The sequence below is a fragment of the Notothenia rossii genome (assembly GCF_949606895.1).
Source record: "Notothenia rossii genome assembly, chromosome: 11".
Lineage (NCBI taxonomy): Eukaryota > Metazoa > Chordata > Actinopteri > Perciformes > Nototheniidae > Notothenia > Notothenia rossii.
The window spans coordinates 41,280,522-41,300,738 of NC_136910.1; the positions used below are offsets into that span (position 1 = coordinate 41,280,522).

General features: G+C 38.1%; 1 protein-coding gene across 2 annotated transcripts; it reads right to left on the minus strand.

Annotated features, from left to right (window-relative positions):
- Positions 1-22: 22 nt before the first annotated feature.
- Positions 23-19,232, minus strand: LOC307023604 (lysosome membrane protein 2-like). 2 transcript variants are annotated; one of them, XM_079656955.1, is made up of 13 exons: positions 18,715-19,232; positions 12,332-12,492; positions 11,641-11,788; positions 11,265-11,453; positions 11,024-11,115; positions 10,416-10,535; positions 6,598-6,776; positions 4,299-4,417; positions 3,705-3,778; positions 3,549-3,600; positions 2,866-3,018; positions 2,669-2,710; positions 23-2,353 (listed from the first exon to the last, which is right to left on the minus strand). In XM_079656955.1, the coding sequence occupies exons 1-13, from the start codon at positions 18,835-18,837 to the stop codon at positions 2,243-2,245; spliced, it is 1,563 nt and encodes a 520-aa protein (XP_079513081.1). In that variant the 5' UTR covers positions 18,838-19,232; the 3' UTR covers positions 23-2,242. The 2 variants fall into 2 exon arrangements, with proteins under 2 accessions (XP_079513081.1, XP_079513082.1); XM_079656956.1 differs by lacking the exon at positions 2,669-2,710.
- Positions 19,233-20,217: the final 985 nt, after the last annotated feature.

Consider the following 20,217-nt stretch of genomic DNA (forward strand, 5'->3'; position numbering starts at 1 on the left):
GCTTTAATAAAGAGAAGACACCTTTACTGAAACTACTTTTATTTTGTGTACACAGTAAAAATAGTATTAACAGTCAGCGTTTCAAAACAACCTGACAATTATAATTCTTAGTGGTTATAGCAGTAACTATAATTACAGAAAATAAAATCTGTTATAAAAGCATGGCAAAAAGTAGCCCAGTTAACAGTCCATATGGTGCTTTCTAGGTTTTGGTTTGGTTTACCAATGCAAAAAAAATGATGTATCTTATTCACCACAACACTAATACTGTGTAATACTGTACTTTTTGCAAAAATATAGTTTCATCCATTTATTCCCCCCCTCTCATACATGTTTGATAGTACATTTGACAAAAGAAAGTATTTTATTTTCCTTATTGTTTTCTATTGTACATAACTGATTAAAGTATACACCACCACAAAAAGTGAAATCAAAGCTTGAATTAAACTTGTTACATCTTCTTTGCTAATCTCTGATATATGTATTGCTTTTTTATTATAGTGCATGTAAGAGGAGACAGTATGAATAATAACTAATGTATGCCTACAATTATATAACTACAAATAAAAGCAGTACTAAAGGTTGGGCTCAACAGAGTTTAAATGTATTAATTCTGCAGTATTTCTATACTGCATTTAATGGCACATACAATGTGTTGAGCAGCCTTGAGTGATTAAGTGCAGTTTGACCCTGGCGGCAAAAAAAGATAATAAATGCAACATTTCTCAGTTTCATGAGATTTGATGGTGTGACATGGCGTTCTTTTGACAATATATGTAAAAACTATAAAAGGGTCAAATAAATCCAGTAACAAATCTTGAAAGGCAGAACTGCATTGTTCCTTCATATATTGAACCTTCATGAGGATTTAGTAGAAATAGCTAGACCCTGCCCTGACATGAAGTATTTCACAAACATTATAAAGAAAATCTTGTTGGGTGTTATATTGAGCAACAACAATGCTATTAAGGCCTTCAGCAAAAGCATAACAAAAACCCATTTTGAACTAATAATAAGCTGAATCATATTTTGATATGGCGTGAGTTAATGTAAGCAGTCAAACAGGGCATAGATACGTTAACACACACATTCAGTACATTATGAATCATTGTTTTTACAATAAAAACTTGTCATATTCAGGGATTTAAATGGCTGATAAAAGTGTTGCTCATTATGGCACTAGAAGATAACTGTGAAGCTCTTACTTCATTGAGACATTTCTACATTAACATTTACAAAAAGAGAACTTCATATTTCACAAAAGCTTAAAACATCCAAAATATACAGTGTTTTGTCTGATATTCCCCATTATACACTGAGAGGAATGTGAACAGTTCAACACACCTTACACTGTATACATAAAAGAACATACTCTGAGGGTTTCTCAGGTGTGGTGCTAATGATGTTCACAGATCCCCCACACTGCATAACTGACAATAATGAGCCATGAACATGTTTTGTAACATCTAGTTAGGATCAAATGCAAATTAACAATAGTTACACTGAATTTATTCAAATTTAGATGATGTATTGCTTCTCTACCCTTCTTTAAGATATTATTTTTTGATAGTATCTGAGAGTGGCCCCCTGAGAGTGGCGTATAATATCTATACAAAAAGAAAGAAATCACAGTTTACAGACTTCAATTACCCTGGTCTCAAATCCTCATGTGTGCCGTATTACACAGTTGTCAGTCACCTAAATCTGATATAGGCCAGTGTTTCTCAACCTTTTCAAGTCACAATTATCAGGTTGGTCTTTGCGTTATTTAAATGTTTTGCTCAACAACCATCTCAAAACCCAGAAAGGATCCTGCGACACCCAGGTTGAGAACCACTGATCCAGGCAAACAGAATAAGTTCAGTCATTCAAATTAAATTCATCCCACCTCTGAGGTATAAAGGGGTGGGTTTTCTTTGTTTAGGACCACCACAAAAAGCTCTCTCTAACTCTACTTATATAAGAACTGCAGCTTTCAGCAAACTGCAATATTTGGCTCCTGACTCACAGTGTTTTTGTATGAATGTCAAGCTTTTTCTGGAAATACCGTGACCTGGACATTACAATTAAGTACATATAGTACAATATGGTTGAGACTAAAGCATGTTCCCCTCCTCTAAACCCTTTAAATATTTCCAATCATAGAGGAGATATTGACAGTTTTCTCTCTCTCCTGAAAACTCAAATCCCTATTTGTGATTCTGAGGGTTGTCCATGTACAAAACCACCTTTCCCTCTCTTCTTACTCTTGTGGTTCGCTTTTAGCCGTCAAACCAATATATGTTCCATTTTGAGGATCCTCCTTTTCCTTATCACTCACTGCAGAGTAAGAAGTGTCCTCTTCATTGGATGTCTGAAGAGGGAGATTGAGGATAAAATGTGTTAAAAAGTGATCTAATCCTACTTTGTAGACCTATTCCTGTATCAAAAACAATTGTTGTACTTAAACGTTTCATCTTACATTACCATACACATTTTTAAATACTTAAATAGAGATGTATTTTTACTAAGTGATGTTATTGTGTTAAAACCAGACACTAGGTTTACTGTACAGCATCACAACACATTTTTATATAGTAAGTGATCTTACTATGAAAAGAAATTGAATACAAAATGCATATCGACAATTAAGACTCAACAAAACAGCAAAATAACCAAAAAGACTTACAGCATAGAGCGGCTTGGTAAACACAGTATGCTTTACTTCATTCTGCACGGGGACACATGAACACATGCACAGTGCAATTAGTGGGTGGTTAAGCAACTGACTGAATTACACAACAATTAACACAAATTACTTTTTGGCACACAGCAAGTAAGTGTTAAGCTTGTTAGAAGGAAATCAGGTCAGAGGTGTTGTCATACCTTCTGTTTGTGGGCTCTGTACAGGAGGATGATGAGGATTGCGAGCATGATGGCCCCCAGTCCCACGATGAGGAGCGGGAAGTTGGACACCAGAGTGACGATCAGCAGCAGCTTGAGTACTCGGGCCGCAGACGCATCATCAATCACCACAGTCTGTGAATTAAAGACAAAGCCTTATGTAGAGGAAACTAAGATGTGATTAGTGACTGGTTTAGCATCTTGAAAATGCAATGTGTTTATTCTTTAATTGATTGATTTACAAAGTGATTTTCCAAGTTTTCTTTTTTTCTTGCCTTTTATTATTTGCTAATTTTGTCGATACATGTTCTCAATTCAAAACACAAACATATGTTTTCACACAGCACAAATATAATATCCAACACATGTGACACGCGTCATATAGGCCTCATATCCCAAATCAGTTGAAAAAAGGCGTGGAAACAAACAAAAACAAATAATAATAATATATGCTTTCTTTTTTATGTTGAAAATAAAGCATTTATTATTTTTGAGTTTTTCTCTATATTTGCCATGGTTGTTTAAATGTTATTGTGTATTTAAATTGTGTTTTATGTTTTTGTCCTCCAAAAAAAGAATGTATAATGCTGCAAGAACTTCAAGATGATGTTCTGATTAACTCATGTGTTCAAATCTAGTGTGAGCATGTATTTACAGTTTCTTACCTCATTGATGAACATGACGGGAAAGATTGTATCATTCAGGTCTCTAGTTTTTCTGTTGTGAACACAATAAAAAGAGTGTAAAAGCAATCATGTACAGTGCAGGCAATCAGACACTGGTTCAACATAGAATAGCCATGTTTAAATGAAGATACTCACGGGAATCCAGATATTCTGCTAAGCAGGATGTTAATCTGCGCCCTCTTGTTTGCACGTACAATCACTCCAGTGGTCTGTAAGCCAAGTTGTCATATGATTCTTTCTTTATACATTTATTTAAACTTTATTTTAATATATAACCCACTAAACCATTCTGTAGAGAATTCCACAGTTTGACGCCAATACCTATGGCTTTGTTAAACATTTGTTGGCGTGTTCTCTTTCATCCACATTATTATACAATTCCTATTGCTATTTTCTGTGATAATAATTTCTATCAATAACCTTTGCTCATGTACATTTTGCCATAAGTAATATTGTAAAGTGAAGCATTATATCACCAGAACAGACAACAAAATGAAATCTATGACACTGTCTTAGGAAGACAATGTTGATGTTTAATATCTTCTTCTGTACTTCTATATGTATGCCACTAGGGGGTTTAGTAGTGATAAAATGATTTGCTAATACATATTTTCATAGTGGATTGAGATGTGTACTGTGAAAGAACATGAGCCACAGCATTACTGTTATAATTATACCTGCAATTAAAAAGTGCATTTGAAGCAACTGAACTGCGGCCTGGTGGCTTACCGGGTTGAGGTCTAGGTACGTTTGGTGATGCTCTCTTTTAGGAGACATTCCTTCAATGGCAGCCACGTATTTCTCCTCTCCCAGGTAAAAGTGAGGAAAGGATGCGACTACTGGGGCGCCTTTGAGAGGAGATGGGAGGGTTGAGGAAAAAAAGGTAGACAATATTAAGCAGAGCAAAGCAACAACTGATGATGTAAAGCCTATTTCTCTACTGAAAAATGATGAAATCAACAAAACAACAACAGTTCGTCTTTATGACAAATGTTGGGCTATATTTTTTGTGACAACGTTTTCTCATCTTCAATACAAGTTTAATAAATGTTTATTTATATTTTATATGCAAAATGTCTCCATAAGGTTCAACTCGTTATGTTGCCCATTCACAATCATTAAAGTATTTTCTTTGTCAACACAGATATCATCACGTAATAGGCAACAATAGGATAACCTAACAGTGTTTCTTAAGGTTTTACTTTAAGGAGAATAACAGTCTTATCTAAAATAAATGCTAATGTTTGCAGTAAGGATATCTAAGGTCAGACCAGAAAATGCCCTCAAGCACTTAGTTTTTATAATGTGCTTTTGTTGTTAAAAAATAATGCATCTGTTTATGACATTGCCACATAAAAGCCAATTTATCAAAGCAGCGACTTAGTAAAAACATTGTCATCTAATGTTAGATATCCTGTTGTTTGATGTAAAATCTTATCAGAACATCTGGAAAAGCACAACATTTGGAAAGACTCCTCAAGGGAAAGTCAGGAGATATAATCTGACTTTTCCTTTCAGGACATGCAGCAATCTACTTAGGGGCAATCTTCTAAAGAAAATAAACAATAGGTCCACAAATGGATCACCTCCCCGGTTGTAGAACGAATTAAGGGCTGTATATTATATCCAGATAAAGAATCTTGTTACTCTAGCTAATTTCCTTCCTCATATAAACAGGATAAACCTCGTTCCTACAATATGACCTCTTTCACAGATAAGTATATGCGTAGTCAAGTGAGACGTTCTTCCTTATGTGTTGAACGGAGTCACGCTGTCTGCGTGAGGCAGTCACAGGGAGTGATGAAGTGGGGCAGAGGTGACAGTTTTCCTCCCCCCTGTGTTTGGCAACACACACTCCACAAAAACATTGGACACTCGCGGTCACCTGAGAGGCTTTTCCTGTGACTACCCACAAGGTCATTCAAGCTCAACACTCACACACACAGTTTTGTGTTGATATACTTACGTGTGCCACACTTAATCACTGTGTTCATTCCTTAAGAGGTGACCCTAAATCTGACCTCTGCACTTTCTTATAATTCCCCCTTGTCTGAGTAGAATGACATTTCTGTTGCTGGCTTTACAAGCTTTGGACCATTTTTATTTCTATTTTTTTATGTTTTCATTGTATTTTTCTTATTTCCTGTTGTGTGTTGCATTGCAGGACGAGCCGAGGAGATTAGCATTACCCAAACTACTCTGAAGCTATCGTTGCATATGACAATAAAGCCTTTCAATCTTTGAATCACGGAAAATGTGTACCATGACCTACAAATTCTTGGTTTTATTGCGCTGTGTGCCTAATATTTATGTTGACGGTTGATGTCGTACACTATGAATATCATCTTACAAAAACTATTAATTGAGCAAGCAACATCATGTCTGTTTGTCTTTGATAACAATATTAATATAGTTTTGCAATAACAAGTATGCATGTATTGCATCCAATCTGCTTTCTTGCAACATAATGTAACTTTGACAACAAAAAGAAGACATGATGTTCACTGGCATTTGGTTTGGATCAAATGAATGATATTTCAGAAACAAAATAGAGTTTTTGTCAGTGCACACGGGCACTAGGGCAGAGCCTGTTCATATTCAAGGCCAGAATCAGGTGACAGGGCTTACCCGCCCTCAACAACTTGGCCAGTCATAGTCAGATGGCAGCAGAGGTGTGGAGAGGGCTGGAGAGCTGTGTCACATGGCATGGCTCTTTAAAAGCTTATTAGTACTGGTGAGTGAAAAAGGAAAATAAAGGAAGTATCTGAGATAAGTTTTAAAAAAAACTGGGCTGGGGAGAGATCAGAACGAACAGGGCAACAGAAATAAAGATCTTAGCTTTCAAAGTTAAGGTTTGTTTTCACTAAGAAGGCCCAGGTCAAGCTCAGGGTCTTTGTGTAGGATGTACAGCTACTAAAAACACAGGAGAGAATAGGATTGTGGGCGCAGAACATAGAAATGTGAAAGGAGAGGCATGGGAAAGTGCAAAGCGTGGGTGAGAAAATATGCTGCATAAGCTGACATTTACCTTTCCGACAGGGACTGACTTTAAGGAGGCCAGTTCCCAGGCACTCCTTTGGGGTGACGCAGAAACCCTCGTTGGCGGGGTTCTCCTCTTTGCTGGCCAAAACAGAGCGTGGTGGAGTGAAGCGGTATGCCGGGATTCCTTTCACCTCCACATCTTTCTCAAACTCCATGTAGATCGACCTGCGGAGTAAAGCGACAACATGGCCGGACATGATGAAATGAAATCAGCTTTCTTATTATTCTCACTTAGGACTGTAGAAATACTGAATTAATTGTAATTTTCTTTCCAATGCTCGATATGCATAAGATAGGAATACAAAGCCAATTTTACAATGGTTACACAGGGGCTGATGGAGGAGCGAGAGTGATACAACTCTATTAAATTACCAAAAAACTACTTCCAAATATCTATTCCGTAATTATTAAATTGTTTCCAGGTAGGCAAAAAAACACACTAAAATGTGCCTGTGTACATCTGAAGTAAAATAGAAAATGACGCTCTTCGGTTGAATGTCATTATTTTTCCTGTTTTTTCCTAGGGAATCCTGACCACTCTCAGTGAGAACAAAGGAGTCCATACAGCGTCTGCCAACTGGTCGAGAGGATGCGGCTCTTCACTACTCAGAACACCAAGAGTGCAACAACACTGTACAGCCCTTTCCCTTGACCTTTGGGAGAGAAGCTAAGTAAAAAGCTGTATGCATTTCTAGAGCAGCACTGGGAAAGCCTGAGCCTTGTACTGCTGGGCATGAGAAACCTTTACAGCAAGAATAATGTCAGATAAGCTAAAATATAGTTCTTTTGTATTGAAATCCCCTAAATATGCGGGGGCCAACATTTGTTCTGATTACGTGAGATTGTAATACAGGCGTAGCAATGGTAAAGAGAATGGAGGAAAGATGGGGGAATAAACTTATTTTAAAATAACTTGTAAAATTAGTTATATATACAATAATTCAATCTTCATGTGCTGACTTTATAAAAAGTTAAAAGTTATGTTATATTAGTTACCTCCAAGCTTATTTTTTCAGCACAGTTTGTTTCTTATTTGTTGGATCTGATACGAATAATAATCGTACCTCGTATCACCGAGTTTGTCACTAACATGAAATGGAAAGTAAAGAAAAGCAGTCCGCCGAGAGACATGCTCTTCACAATTACCACTTCAAGACAAAACAGAGCTTTATAGCGTTAATGTGGGGTTGTTCGGATTTTAGCAGATTTTGCCTCATTGATTTCTCATATAACTTCTTCTCAGTTTAGTACGATTTTATTTATTTATTTAGATTTGGAAGCTTTTGCCATCTCCCAGCTGCAGTACTGCTTTAAACCTAAAATATTACCTATCTACCAGTGGAGGCGCTGTATCACCACAACACTGGGTGGGAGTTCTGACCTTGGTTGGTGTCTGAGTTCCATTCTACTTTTAAGTTTTTAAAACCTAAATGTAGAAACTTTGTTTTTAATTTGTTTTGTTTTGTGGATACCTTTTAATGACAGAATATTTTAAAAATAAAATCATGTCTTTTAAATTAAAGATCATAACTGGAGGGAAAATGTACGTTTAGCAAAATGCAAGGTGGTATTTGAACAATGACACCTGTGTACACTTCGTCAAAATGTTGACGTTTATGTGGCTAAGCTGTCAGTTACAGGACCAGAGGTCAAGACAGACGGGAATTCAAGCTCATTTTTTATTCTTCAGATCTGTGGCAGGTGTTTTTTACCAAACATAAGTGGCGAGCTTCTCTTAGTAGAGCTTCAGGATGAAAACACTGAAGCCAAGCTCTCTGTGTGAAAGGTTAACACATGTGCCTTAATTGAACATTTCCTCTGATAATCAAGGTTAAAAGGCTCAGGAAACAGGGAGTAAAGTCTTGAGTCACAATAGCACAGACAGCCATGATGAAGCCACCAGGCAATGAATAAGTAGGTGAAAGAGTAAACATTTAGGACAGGGGTTTTTGAAACGCATCCAATCAGAGTCAAAGGCACAACCATGCCGCTAGAACAGATTCTTTCCATACTCAACTAAAAGAGGAGGGGGACGTCTACAGAAACATTTTGTTTACGTCACCGTTTTCTAAATTAGAACCTTTAGTTATTAGCAAGGGCAAGGCAGTCATCAAAAAGCCAGCCTTAAGGCGTAGCAGTTGTTAAATAAATACAAATAATCCACTCATTAGTATTTGACTTTGTAAGAGGACATTTTTTAACATTCTTTAAACTTTCAAAAACATCTATCCTAAAGTTCTCCGGAAATCTGAAAGCCATTACGAGCATAAGTAGTGAACATGTCTGGCAGACATTTCCAATATAACACAACAAAATGCACAATTAATTATCGTTTCAGCTGGTCAAGACCTGAAACAATGATTTTTCTCTCGTTTTTCATTCTCACTCCTTCGTCACTCAATCATCTTTCATTCCCATTACACTCCCGACTAACATTCCTCTTCATGAACCCTTTCCATGAAGGGCTTTCTGGAAACAAAAGGATTCACAGTATAGGCAGTAAAGCATTGTTGAGAAAACAGACGTCACCTGTTGTGCTGTTTGTAAGTGATCAGGATGTTATTATAATTATGGGATCCAAGGCCTGTGAACTTTATGTCCATACAAGATACAAAAGCCTGTATCCTGCTGTGATGTGAGCTGTGTGCAACATGTTCAGGCCAGGTCATGTAGCAGAAATAGACATCACCCCTCCATTCGAAGAAACAACAATCAGATGTGGGACACTAGATAACAGTAGGTCAAATGGGACAAAGCAAATTCCTGTTGCAGTCAGATGACTTGACTGATACATTAGAACTAATAAAAGCCTATTTTTGTCCTTGAGTCCGTTGAATGCTGCGCCCATAAAGGCATCACGCTTCATTTAGCTTCTGTTTTTATCCAAAGCAACTTACAACAAGTGCAATAAACCGTGGAGATTCAAACTCAGAACAGAACAACAACATGCAGTGCTTCAAGTAGGCCAACGCTATTGGTGCATTAGCTTCCAATGGGCTAATCCTTTTAAATACAATACTATTTTTTTTTTTTTTAAATGGCCATGGTGCAGGCAAAACAGTCTGGGTCTTCAGTCTGCACAAAAGATGTCTAAACTTTCTGCAGTCCTGATATCAATAGGGATACAAATGGCTTTGTTGGAGCTAGGATAGCAAACAAGTGTGTTTTTGTAGAGAGGTACCCTGGTCACCACTTGCATTTAGGGAGTAGCGAGCCGATTGACCGATGCGAAGCGCAGTGTACGTGCTGGAGTTTTGCCTTTAACCATGTCCTGGACCCATTCACAACACTGTAGGTTAGTACCAGTGTCTTGAAGAAGATTAGGGCAATTACTGATAAGACTAACAGTCTATAGCCATGCTAGTGTGGATCTGTGATGCTGTACTTAATCTGCCACTATGCTTCTTTATCGAGGTTTATTAGATGGTTGAGAAATGTTGTCATAAACAAAGTACTGGATAAAACGAACAAAGTTTGAAATGCTGGTGGCACTAGAGGAAAAGTATCAGGATCAACAATGACATAAGAAATCATGCAATGGACACCATGTGAATCTGTATTACTGAAAATTATTCCTTGTGTTAGCTATTTCAGTTCTGACCAAAGCAATAAGTAGTACAGACAGACATTGCCAAACATAGAGGCATGTGCTAGCACAGCACAAAAGAGATTAACATAACTATTTATGTATTTACACTCACTCGTCAAGAGAAAATATTAAAGCAAAAGTGATTTATATATCTCAAAATGATGCCACATGAAAGCAGAAGAACAAAGAAAAGGCTCTGCGCTGCTAAACTGTACCTGCAGAGGTCTGGAGTGAAGATGTAAATGCGTTCATTTTTATCCAGAAAGGGGTGGAAAGCACTTCCATCGGATCCATTGATGCTGTTGCTTTGGTTAGACGTCCAGAAGTCCAGCTTTCTGCAAATCAAAATATTGTCAGAAACATTAGTCTTTAATATATATTTTTTAAGTACAATTTCATCTAGATCCCTCTTGTTTACCAATAATTGAATGTAATAATTAATGCTACGTGCTGGGTATGTTTCATGTCAACAGTATTATCAGTTTAATCTTAACAGTGCCAAATTCCATTAAGTGTTTTGATAAGAGTGGTTTCCCAGGAGTAAGACGCTTAACTAAAGACTACAGTACGTACTCAGGCAATGCAACGGGTTAAAAAAGGTCAACAAAAAGCCATTAATACATTCAGGGTTACAGGATGTTTTGTCCTGTGCTCTGAACTGTGGGCAGCAACAGGCAACAGGCAAACAGACATCCTTATTATTGGCAAATGTGCAGTACATTTGAGAAACTGTTTGAATCCAAAGGTTACCCACTGAAGTTTCATTACAGTGTATGAAGACAGAGAGGGGGTGTGTGTTTGTGTGAGACTGCAACAGGGCTACCTTTGGCCTTTCCATGTTTCAACGTGGCCATAATCCATGTAGTTCTGCTCCCCAGTGTGGTATACAAATTCCCCGCTGTGACTTCCATTTTTCTAAATAGACCAAAAGATTTAAGTTATTACATTGATTAAAAGAAAATACTCAATGTGTTACCATGGAAAATACTTGCTCTGTAAACTACACACTAAATTACAAAATCCAAAATGAATGAGTGAATAGATATTTGAAGAGCTGTACGTGCCTTGTACATGAGGCCAAAGACCTTCTCCACAGTTTTGATGGAAGCGATGCGGGCCAGCAAGGGATCATCATAACCCCACAGCAATTCATCTACAGTGCGAGTGGTGAACAGACCACTCCCCAAAGAGTTCATCCAGACGGACACCATCGATGCCTTCCAGAAACTCCCTTTCAACTCGTTCATCACGGCCTAGAGAAGGGAAGTGAGAGTGGGGTAGAGTTGAGAAGAGTTGGAAAGCAGGATGAGGCGGTCAGCATTGAGGGAACACGAAACAAAGTGCAGAATAAACCCACAAGCACTCACTTGGTTTTAAACTTTCCTCTACTTTAATTTCCACTTTTCTCTATTTGTGTAAGACCTTTAGTTTATGGCTCACCCAAGCAGGGATGTTGACAGTGGTGATGTTATCCACAGCTGGGTCGCCCACAGACTTCTCCCTCAAGAACACAAAGCTCTTGGTGTTGTATGCGGACACCTTCTCACCATTTTCCACCATGCTGACGTTGTCCTTAGTCCTGTACTCCCTGGCGCAAACACAATAAAACAGATAAATATATATTTTATTATCATTATATTTCGAGAGTTATTCCTGTCACACTTCCTTTATTCAAAATCTGTTTGCAGAAGCACATTAAATAAAACCTAATAGAGGAAGCAGAGAAGCAGCAGATACATTTCAACAGAAATTTAAGAAGAGGTCTAATTTTCTACTTTGCAAAACCTTATTTTTTGGACTGTAGTTTGCCTGGGGCAGTCTAAATTTCAAATAGCTACATGAACCCCAAAACTCAATAAATATAAACTGCATCACAGTCTGGTTTATATAGATTGTATACGTTTGGTATCACGCTTAAAACAAATGTAACAAACCACCAATTTAATGTTTTTCAGAGTAAGTTAATATCTGGTGGTGGACCTATGTACAAGTCTGCAAACAGAGAACATCTCCTACACACTTTCAAGGACATCAAATATTTGACAATATGTCAGATTAAGGAAGATTTATTGACACATCGGTTTCTTTCTGGCAGCATTTCTGTGTGCATTGATGTGGTCTTGCATCCTACCTGTATGTGTAGGGTCCAATCTGCTTGACCACTGGCTTGGCCCCCCTTTCGAGGAACTCGTTCACATTGGTCACATTGAAGAAAAAGTACTCCATGTAGACAGGTGGGGGAGGGGATTTCCATGACTCAAACACACGGCTTCCCTCTACCAAAACAATCTCCTGTTGAGACATAAAGGAAAAATCTCGGTAAATGTAATATCAATCAATCAAAATGTGGTTATAGACCATTTGTTCATACACAAAAGACCCTCCTATCCATTGACAGAGAAACACAAAGCTTTAAGCACAACATTTTGTACCAACAAAAATCTTAAAGACTTTAAAGGTTGGTCTTGAGTTAGCACCCACTCTCTGAACAAGTTGGCACATAAAAAATCAAAGCAATGCATAAAACACATGATATACTAAATAAAAACATGCTACTGGTCTGGTAGATGTATGTTGTTTCTGGAAGGAGGAGTGTTTTTTTATTTAAGTGGCTTTCAAAATACGATGCATTTGTTACAAAAAATGTAAAAACCATTGCAACCAAGGTTTGAATTTAAAGTTTCTATTGATAGTAAAAAAACAACCCAGAGGACAAAAACATCCTTGGAGGGCCGCGGAGGGCAGCTGCTGTCTGAGCGTCAGACAACAGCATCGGCGGTACATATGAATGGTATTAGGGGGAGACCCTTGCACAGCCCCATTGTCAGCGGTTGCCAATGACAACGGCCTCTCGGGGAGAGCGACTGACATGTCATGTGATGGAGAGAGCTGGATGCCCGCTTGTTGCGCAGCACTGCAACCTTAATGATCTGAGCTACATTCCTCAGGTCTGAGCCTTATGAAGTGCAGCGCAGGACATGAAAAACCTTCACTATCCTGTTTCAAAATACACAGTATCGGAAGAAAGATTTCTCACAGCAGATGTCATTGCCTCTGAAAAAAAAACCTGAATCACAGCGGGAATCTTTTGAGGAATTGGAAAACACAAGAGTGTATCTTTGGAAAACACATCAAGAGGAACTCTCACTTTAGCTTAATTGTATCAAAGTTGAAGCCAGTATTTTAATGATGAAGAAAGCACACCAAAAAAGTCCCATTGTTTCAGGGGAGCACTAGCCCCCTTCTCCTTTGGGGTCCCCTCTACTTGTTCTGAGACAAAAAGTTTAGCCGAGTTGTCAAGGACAATAAAGCTGTCAACTTAGATCGAGGAAGGGAGCGCATTTTCTTTCTATGTCATGCTTTCATGCTTCAAACAATCAATATAGTATATCTCCCTGCATGCTTCGTGATAGCGCATGAAAAACAGGAACAGAGAAACCCTCTTATCTCAGTACTTACCCCAGCTGCCCTTACACCACTCCCTATTTGAAAACACATGTAGCAGGTGAATACACAAATACATATTCTGCTAGTTATTTGAAGTAGGGGCAGGCAAATACATAGACGGGAATAATACTGGGCGCAGCGAGAGACTGTGGTGGTGTACGCGCTTTGCATGGTCTAAATGGGTTTGTCTCGGTACACTTAGCAAAGCTCTACCAGGTCAGTCAAGCCTGTTGATATGGAAACTGTTTTACATTGACCTTAACTTCCAATAGCCACCAACTGGAAATACCAAGTTGCTGTAGTGGCAGGTCGCTGGTTGGCACTGAGACAATCAGAGATGTTAAAGAGGTTAATTTTGATTGAATAACTTCCTTTATTGATTGAACCAGTTGATGAAAAGTAGCTGCTATACTGGTAAAAGACACACTCATGGAAAGTTAGATGTGATCAGCTGACTTTTCCTTTTGTGCCATCAGCTGGTTGAAACGTTTTTTGTGAAATGTCTTGGCAGCCATTTAAATTGAATGTTGTAATGTTTGGCAAAGACATCCATGTTGCCAAGAGAGAAACCTAATGACCTTGGTAATCCAGTCTATTATAGGGCAAAATTCCAGTTTAGAAGAGATTATCATAGACTAGTTGTCGAGAAATATCCCGAGGTTTAGGGCACAAAATTCCTCCATTAAAAGACCAAAAAAGACATAGCCTGGCGAGCCACATAAATGGAAATTGGCTCTACAGGTGAGAAATTAATAATGGCGTCAGAATAGGATTTTAAGCTAATTCATTGGCAAAAAAGGTATTTTAAACTTTGACTTTAGTGAAAGTAGTGTAAAATGGATTGAAGATTTTACTTGAGTAAAAGTAAAAAAGTGTGTGTAGCTCTATTGTCTGGGCTAACACCTCTTATCCCATAATAACAACGGACTAAAGCTGACTTTCGGGTTCGCTGGCCTATATGCTCAGTCTAGTTTTTGTAAAATTACCAAATTCCTGATCAGACGCAACTCATTTTTCACCATCATCCCATGAGAATAATGTTGATCCCGCTTGACTCACATGGAAGCTGAGGGGCTGCCAACCCTTTCTCAATAAACCTTGCAGTGTGAAAGAGGCTTAGCACACACAGTTAGTCTACTGCTGGGAGGGTATCTGAGGAATGGGATCTATCACACTGGTGCAACTGGGGTAAGGGGGAACTTGATACGGCTGAAATCTATCATACTGCTGACAGGCTACTAGTAGAAAACCATTTGGCTGCAGCGCTACGCATGTGTCACACCCACACATATATTTGACTGAGTACGATTATTTAACATGTCCACCTGTTAGTGTAGTTAACGCTCTCAAGGGGATGGAAACTACTTAGCATAATGAATGCTTATGTAATGCATCCTGTTGCTCTGTCTCTGTCTGCTTGTATTAAACTATAAAAGGATGAATAAGACATAAGAACATTTGTTAACACGAGAAGCAGAACTCATCGTTCACGGTCCAGAACTGTTTAGTCTGCAGATTACTTTAAATGCTCGTTGCCTTAAACGGGAAAAAAAAGTTTTAGAAATAAGTTTGGAGAAATGGAACACCTGATCTGACTGTATGATTTGTTTACTACCACTTTGTTCTGTCTATCTGGGCTAATAATGTATTATAACTTGGCAAATAGTACACTACATGCAAACTCAAAATTATATTTATCATTGGCACCAAGATCAAAACTGCTTAAATCTATCGCAGCTTTCCACAGAAATCCCTTAAATCTCTGGATCTCAGTACATTTTTGTCCGGATTCGACCCGAAACACTTGGGCTTTTCTGACAGGTCAATAAAAGTATCTTCATAAACCATCACTTAGCCTAAACTCTTGGAAGTGCCGCACCAGATGCCCTAAGGCCAATGACTTTAAGCAAACAGTATATTTTATCGCAGTAATTCTAAAAGTCTCAAAGTAAATACTAACAGGGATGTTCAACAGGACTTTACAGCGGTTGATGACTTTATTAATAACTCCAACAAATAGTAAGCTATTTATGTTGTTGTTGAAGGAAATGAGTTCACATGTTAACGACAATTATTTTATGACATCAAAGCATCCAACTTTCAATTGTGAACTCATCTTTGATCAAAATAAACTAAACATCATCCATGCACCACGTGAACCAATGATGATCTTCCTGATATGTTGAGATATTTTCACTTTCTGCAGCAAAATGAATTAGAAACATCTATATATTAGTACATTCAATTGTAATTGTATTTAAATGTAACAATGTCAGTAATAGGAGCAAATCCTGGCACTAGAAAGCATTGTAAATATATCCCATGACCTCTAAAGTCAAAGCCTCTCTGATAAGCCATCTGATACGTGTTATGGAGAGGCATGTTTGATATTAAAATAGGGATGAAGGTGTGTCACAAGATAATATTGAACATTACTTTCATGTGTGCACTGTTATCAGAGTAAGTGAACCTTCTGGGAATGCTTTGAACATCACTTACAGTCTGAAATATTGAAAATCCAGGAAATATCTGGGCCTTAACTTACAATGACTTAATGTATGGAGCACATTTATGGTAATGTACAACAACAAAAAAGCAGGAGGTCTGAAGTATTATTACTGGTGCTGAGCAAATGCTTTCACTGATGCACCCAAACTGAACTACAAAAGATGTTTGTATTAAATTCTTGATAACAAGAGTGTTTCTATTTGGTCGACTGACTTCTCCACCTTTGGGATTATAGAGGAAACATCAAATAACTCTTTGAACTGCAGAATAAAGCTGAATGAGAGGTAAGTGTAATATGTATGATAATATTGATGTTCATTTTAGGTTCAATATAATCTAAATATTTCCCATCAGCTTTAAACGTCACGATAAAGTCGCATCCCACGCCCTTCCTCCTACAGGCCAAACTAATGTGATGCACAACCCTGGAGGCAACTGCAACATCACATACAGTATGTTTGATAACAGGAAAACTTTACTTCAATGTCTTTGTACCACTTTGTACCCATCTTTTCCGCTTTCCTAAGCATCTGTAAACAATCTACTGTACAAAATAACTGAATACCTTTCATCATCAACCACAGATGTTCCTCGCACTGGAGCTCAAGAGATTACAACTTCTGGAAACAAAATAAAATTGGAAAATAACATCTTCACAATTTTGATGTGTAGTGTTATTTACGAACGCTGAAATAATGAGTTGATTAATTGGCTAACCGATCAACTGAAGAGAACAAAACATTTAATAATCAAAGTATTGGTCAGATTTGGTGGCATCTAGCCTTGTAGTTGCAGATTACAACAAACTGAATGTTCCTCAGCTCACCCTTCCTTTTACAAGACTGCAATAACAACATGCAGGGTGCTAAACTGTGGTAACACCATGCTATCTTAAAGGATGCTTACCCTGCTAAGAGAACATCCTTATTTAAGACTACTTCAGAAGCATGGAATTCAGGCAGCAGCTGATGTTCCCACAGTTTTTTCCGCAGCAGGTTGGGGAACTACAGTGTAGAAACATGGCAGTGCAACATGGCGTAAACACAATCCTAATTTTTGGGTCATTAATTCACTAATAAACCATAGTTCTGAAACTATTTTCAATTGTTGCTGATCCTTCTAAATACTACACACTGGCCTTTTCATTTTTTTCGAAGCGTTGGCTGTATAATACAAATGTAACGGAAATTGTGATGAGCATTTCTGCCTAATTTCTGACATTTCATGGATCACATGATTCATAGAAAAAATAAGTATGCAGATTCATTGATAGTAGGAGAAATTGAGAGTGTGGAGGCAATCTCTAAAATAAATGACTAATCACTTTTCAACAAACAAGGACTTATGAGGTTAATTGATTGACATCAAATAAAGTAAACGTATGAGTTAATGCATTGAAAGATAGTAGTTGCAGCGGCTCTATTTTCAATTTTCCTTTTTAACTGATATCCTAAGACATCAACAATGACAAGTGCTTCAGTTCAGCTCATGCTGTGCTTCTCATCTCTATTAATCATATTCAAACATGGATCTTAGGAATCTCTTGCAAGGAGGTATTGTAAATCAAGCCACTGTAGTGAGCAATGTGTGACCGGATGAAATCTTAATGTAATGTGCATGGTTTACAGACTCAGCTTTTCTTTGTGACGCATTGAAAATTCAACCAATACCAAAAACAAGCCGACCCAGTCCTTGCTTATTCTTAGCTGTGGAATTTTGCCTTTGAACCATCTCCTGTCATAATAACGAGCATTGAAAGCGGAATGTAAAGCATTGGGACATGTGCTGGGGAAATACTTCATTGGAAAAGTCTAGCAACATGCATGCTAATAGTAAATGCCGTTTGACTTTTACAAGGCTAATCTCACTTTGGGGAAGAGAAAGTTCTGATTGCCCAGAGCAGGCCACTGAACTCTTGTAAACCCAGCCTCTTCCACCTCAAGGAGTTCAAGTTGTTTATCAAAGCCACTCCTTCTGGGATGTAACCCATCACTCTACAATACAACGCATGTAAGTCATACTAACAGACACAACTCCAATGAACCATATCTTATAGGCTAAAACATGATAATAAAACAAAAAACAGCAGCAAAGAAACATAGCAGTGCAACATGGCGAAAACACAACGTTTCAAATTTGTAGGTGATTAATTCACTAATAAAAACATAGTTAATAATATAATATTTGATTTCTGCGAATAGATCCCCTAAATACTTAACATCTCATAGGCTAATACAAGATAACAAATCAAACAGCAGCAAAGTGTTTTGTCCTGCAAAAATGTTATTCAAAGTTTAAAGCAGATTAATAACAATGCAGTTCAATTGTTGGGCCAGTTTCTGGCATCTTAACATCCTAATGGATTGTTATAATGATAAGGAGTAAATTGCAAATGCATTTTAATCTCCTGGTGTAGCAAAAAGCAGTGATTTGTATAGTAATTTTAAAACTAGTACAATCCCGACTGTCCACAGTGCTTTCTATGACTCTAAAGACAAACACAACACATGCAATCATGAAACAATCACGTGCGTTAAGAGGATGAAAGTGTGTGTTTACCTTTTTGAGGCGATTGTGCATGAAGGTGCGGAAAACTTGGCTCACTAGTAAACCAATCCCGACCACCAGCAGGGTGCCGCATATCACCCCGACCGCATAAAGCGTGCAGGAGCGTCTGGTCATGTTCGCAGGTGCTCCCAAACACAGAGTCTCTTGAGGATGAATGGAGAACTTAATGTCCGTTATAAAGCTGTCCTATGTTTCCCTGCAACACTCATAGAAAGTTGCTTTAAGCGCATACAACTCTGCTTTCCTCAAGACACGGGGTTGCCTCTTCTATGCAATTGAGTGTAGGTTTGAGATGTTTGCTGTACGAGTTTCCAAGTTAGAGGAGCGAAAAAAGTCTGTTTACACTCGGTTAATAATGAAGCGGTTCACTTTCAACCCCACGAGGTGCCCTGAATCAGCCTGAAGTGGAGACCCAAAGGCGCATTCAATAGAAAAAAGTGCCGCGGGGTTTATGTAGCGCGCTGTGAAGTCTCTTCATACTCTGCACTCCCTCCCAGCCAGGGCCACGCTGATTGGTCGAGAGAGTGTGTGCTCCCCCAGAAAAGAGACTTGTTGAGATGAGTGTGCGCGTCAGTGAATGCGCCGTAAACGCGCCACTGCCTGCTGCAGCCATGGTGCCGCTTCAAGGACAAACTGTTGAATCGTGCAGAGCTAAATCTGTCTTGGAAGGCTTACCGAAAGTCACTTATTGTGCAGTGTTTTGATATAATAGAAAATTAAGTTCTTGTTTCGACCAATAACGTCTATATTTGATGATAAACAGCGTGTGGGTCGTTTATTAACCCAGCTAAAAACAAAAACTGATGGAGATGGATGAATACCGGTTCAAAGCAGTATGTTTAGTTCCGATTAGCTAAGGCCTGCGTAAGCAATAAACATGACATTCATATGCCTATCTCCATCATCATGTTAATCGTTGGAACATAGCTGGGTCATTCCTAGCATTCGGTGCCATTTCAGCTAGAGTATTCAAAAATAAAAAACATAATTTTCCATGTTTTTTTCTTATTTAATCTGAATGATGGCTTGTTAAAGTATAAGAAAAATATTTTGGTCAAGCTCAGGATATTATGCTTAATCTTTTTTTTTTTTACCATCCCCAGTTACTGTGTGTGCACCGTTACTGTGACAAATAGTAACAGGGTGGACGGTAACAGGGTGGACATTTTATGCTAAACTTGGCTATTGCTACATGTGTGATGATAATCAAGCTAGCACTTGGTGACAACAGAAACATATATTTGATAGATATATTCACCATATTTTCTAAATGTAAAACAAATGACCAGTTCCACTAAAAATGAGCATAACAGGGTGGACATTTTATGCTTTACCGCAATAGTTAAGTTCTTTAAAACATTAGAAAAACGTTGAAGGAAGAACTCATTCACTCTGCTTCTTGAAGATTATTTCCCACTCAAAATGTATCCTTCTTCTTCTTGAGTCATACAAATAGTAGAATAGTAAAGGGGCGTGTCCAGAGGGATTCAAATC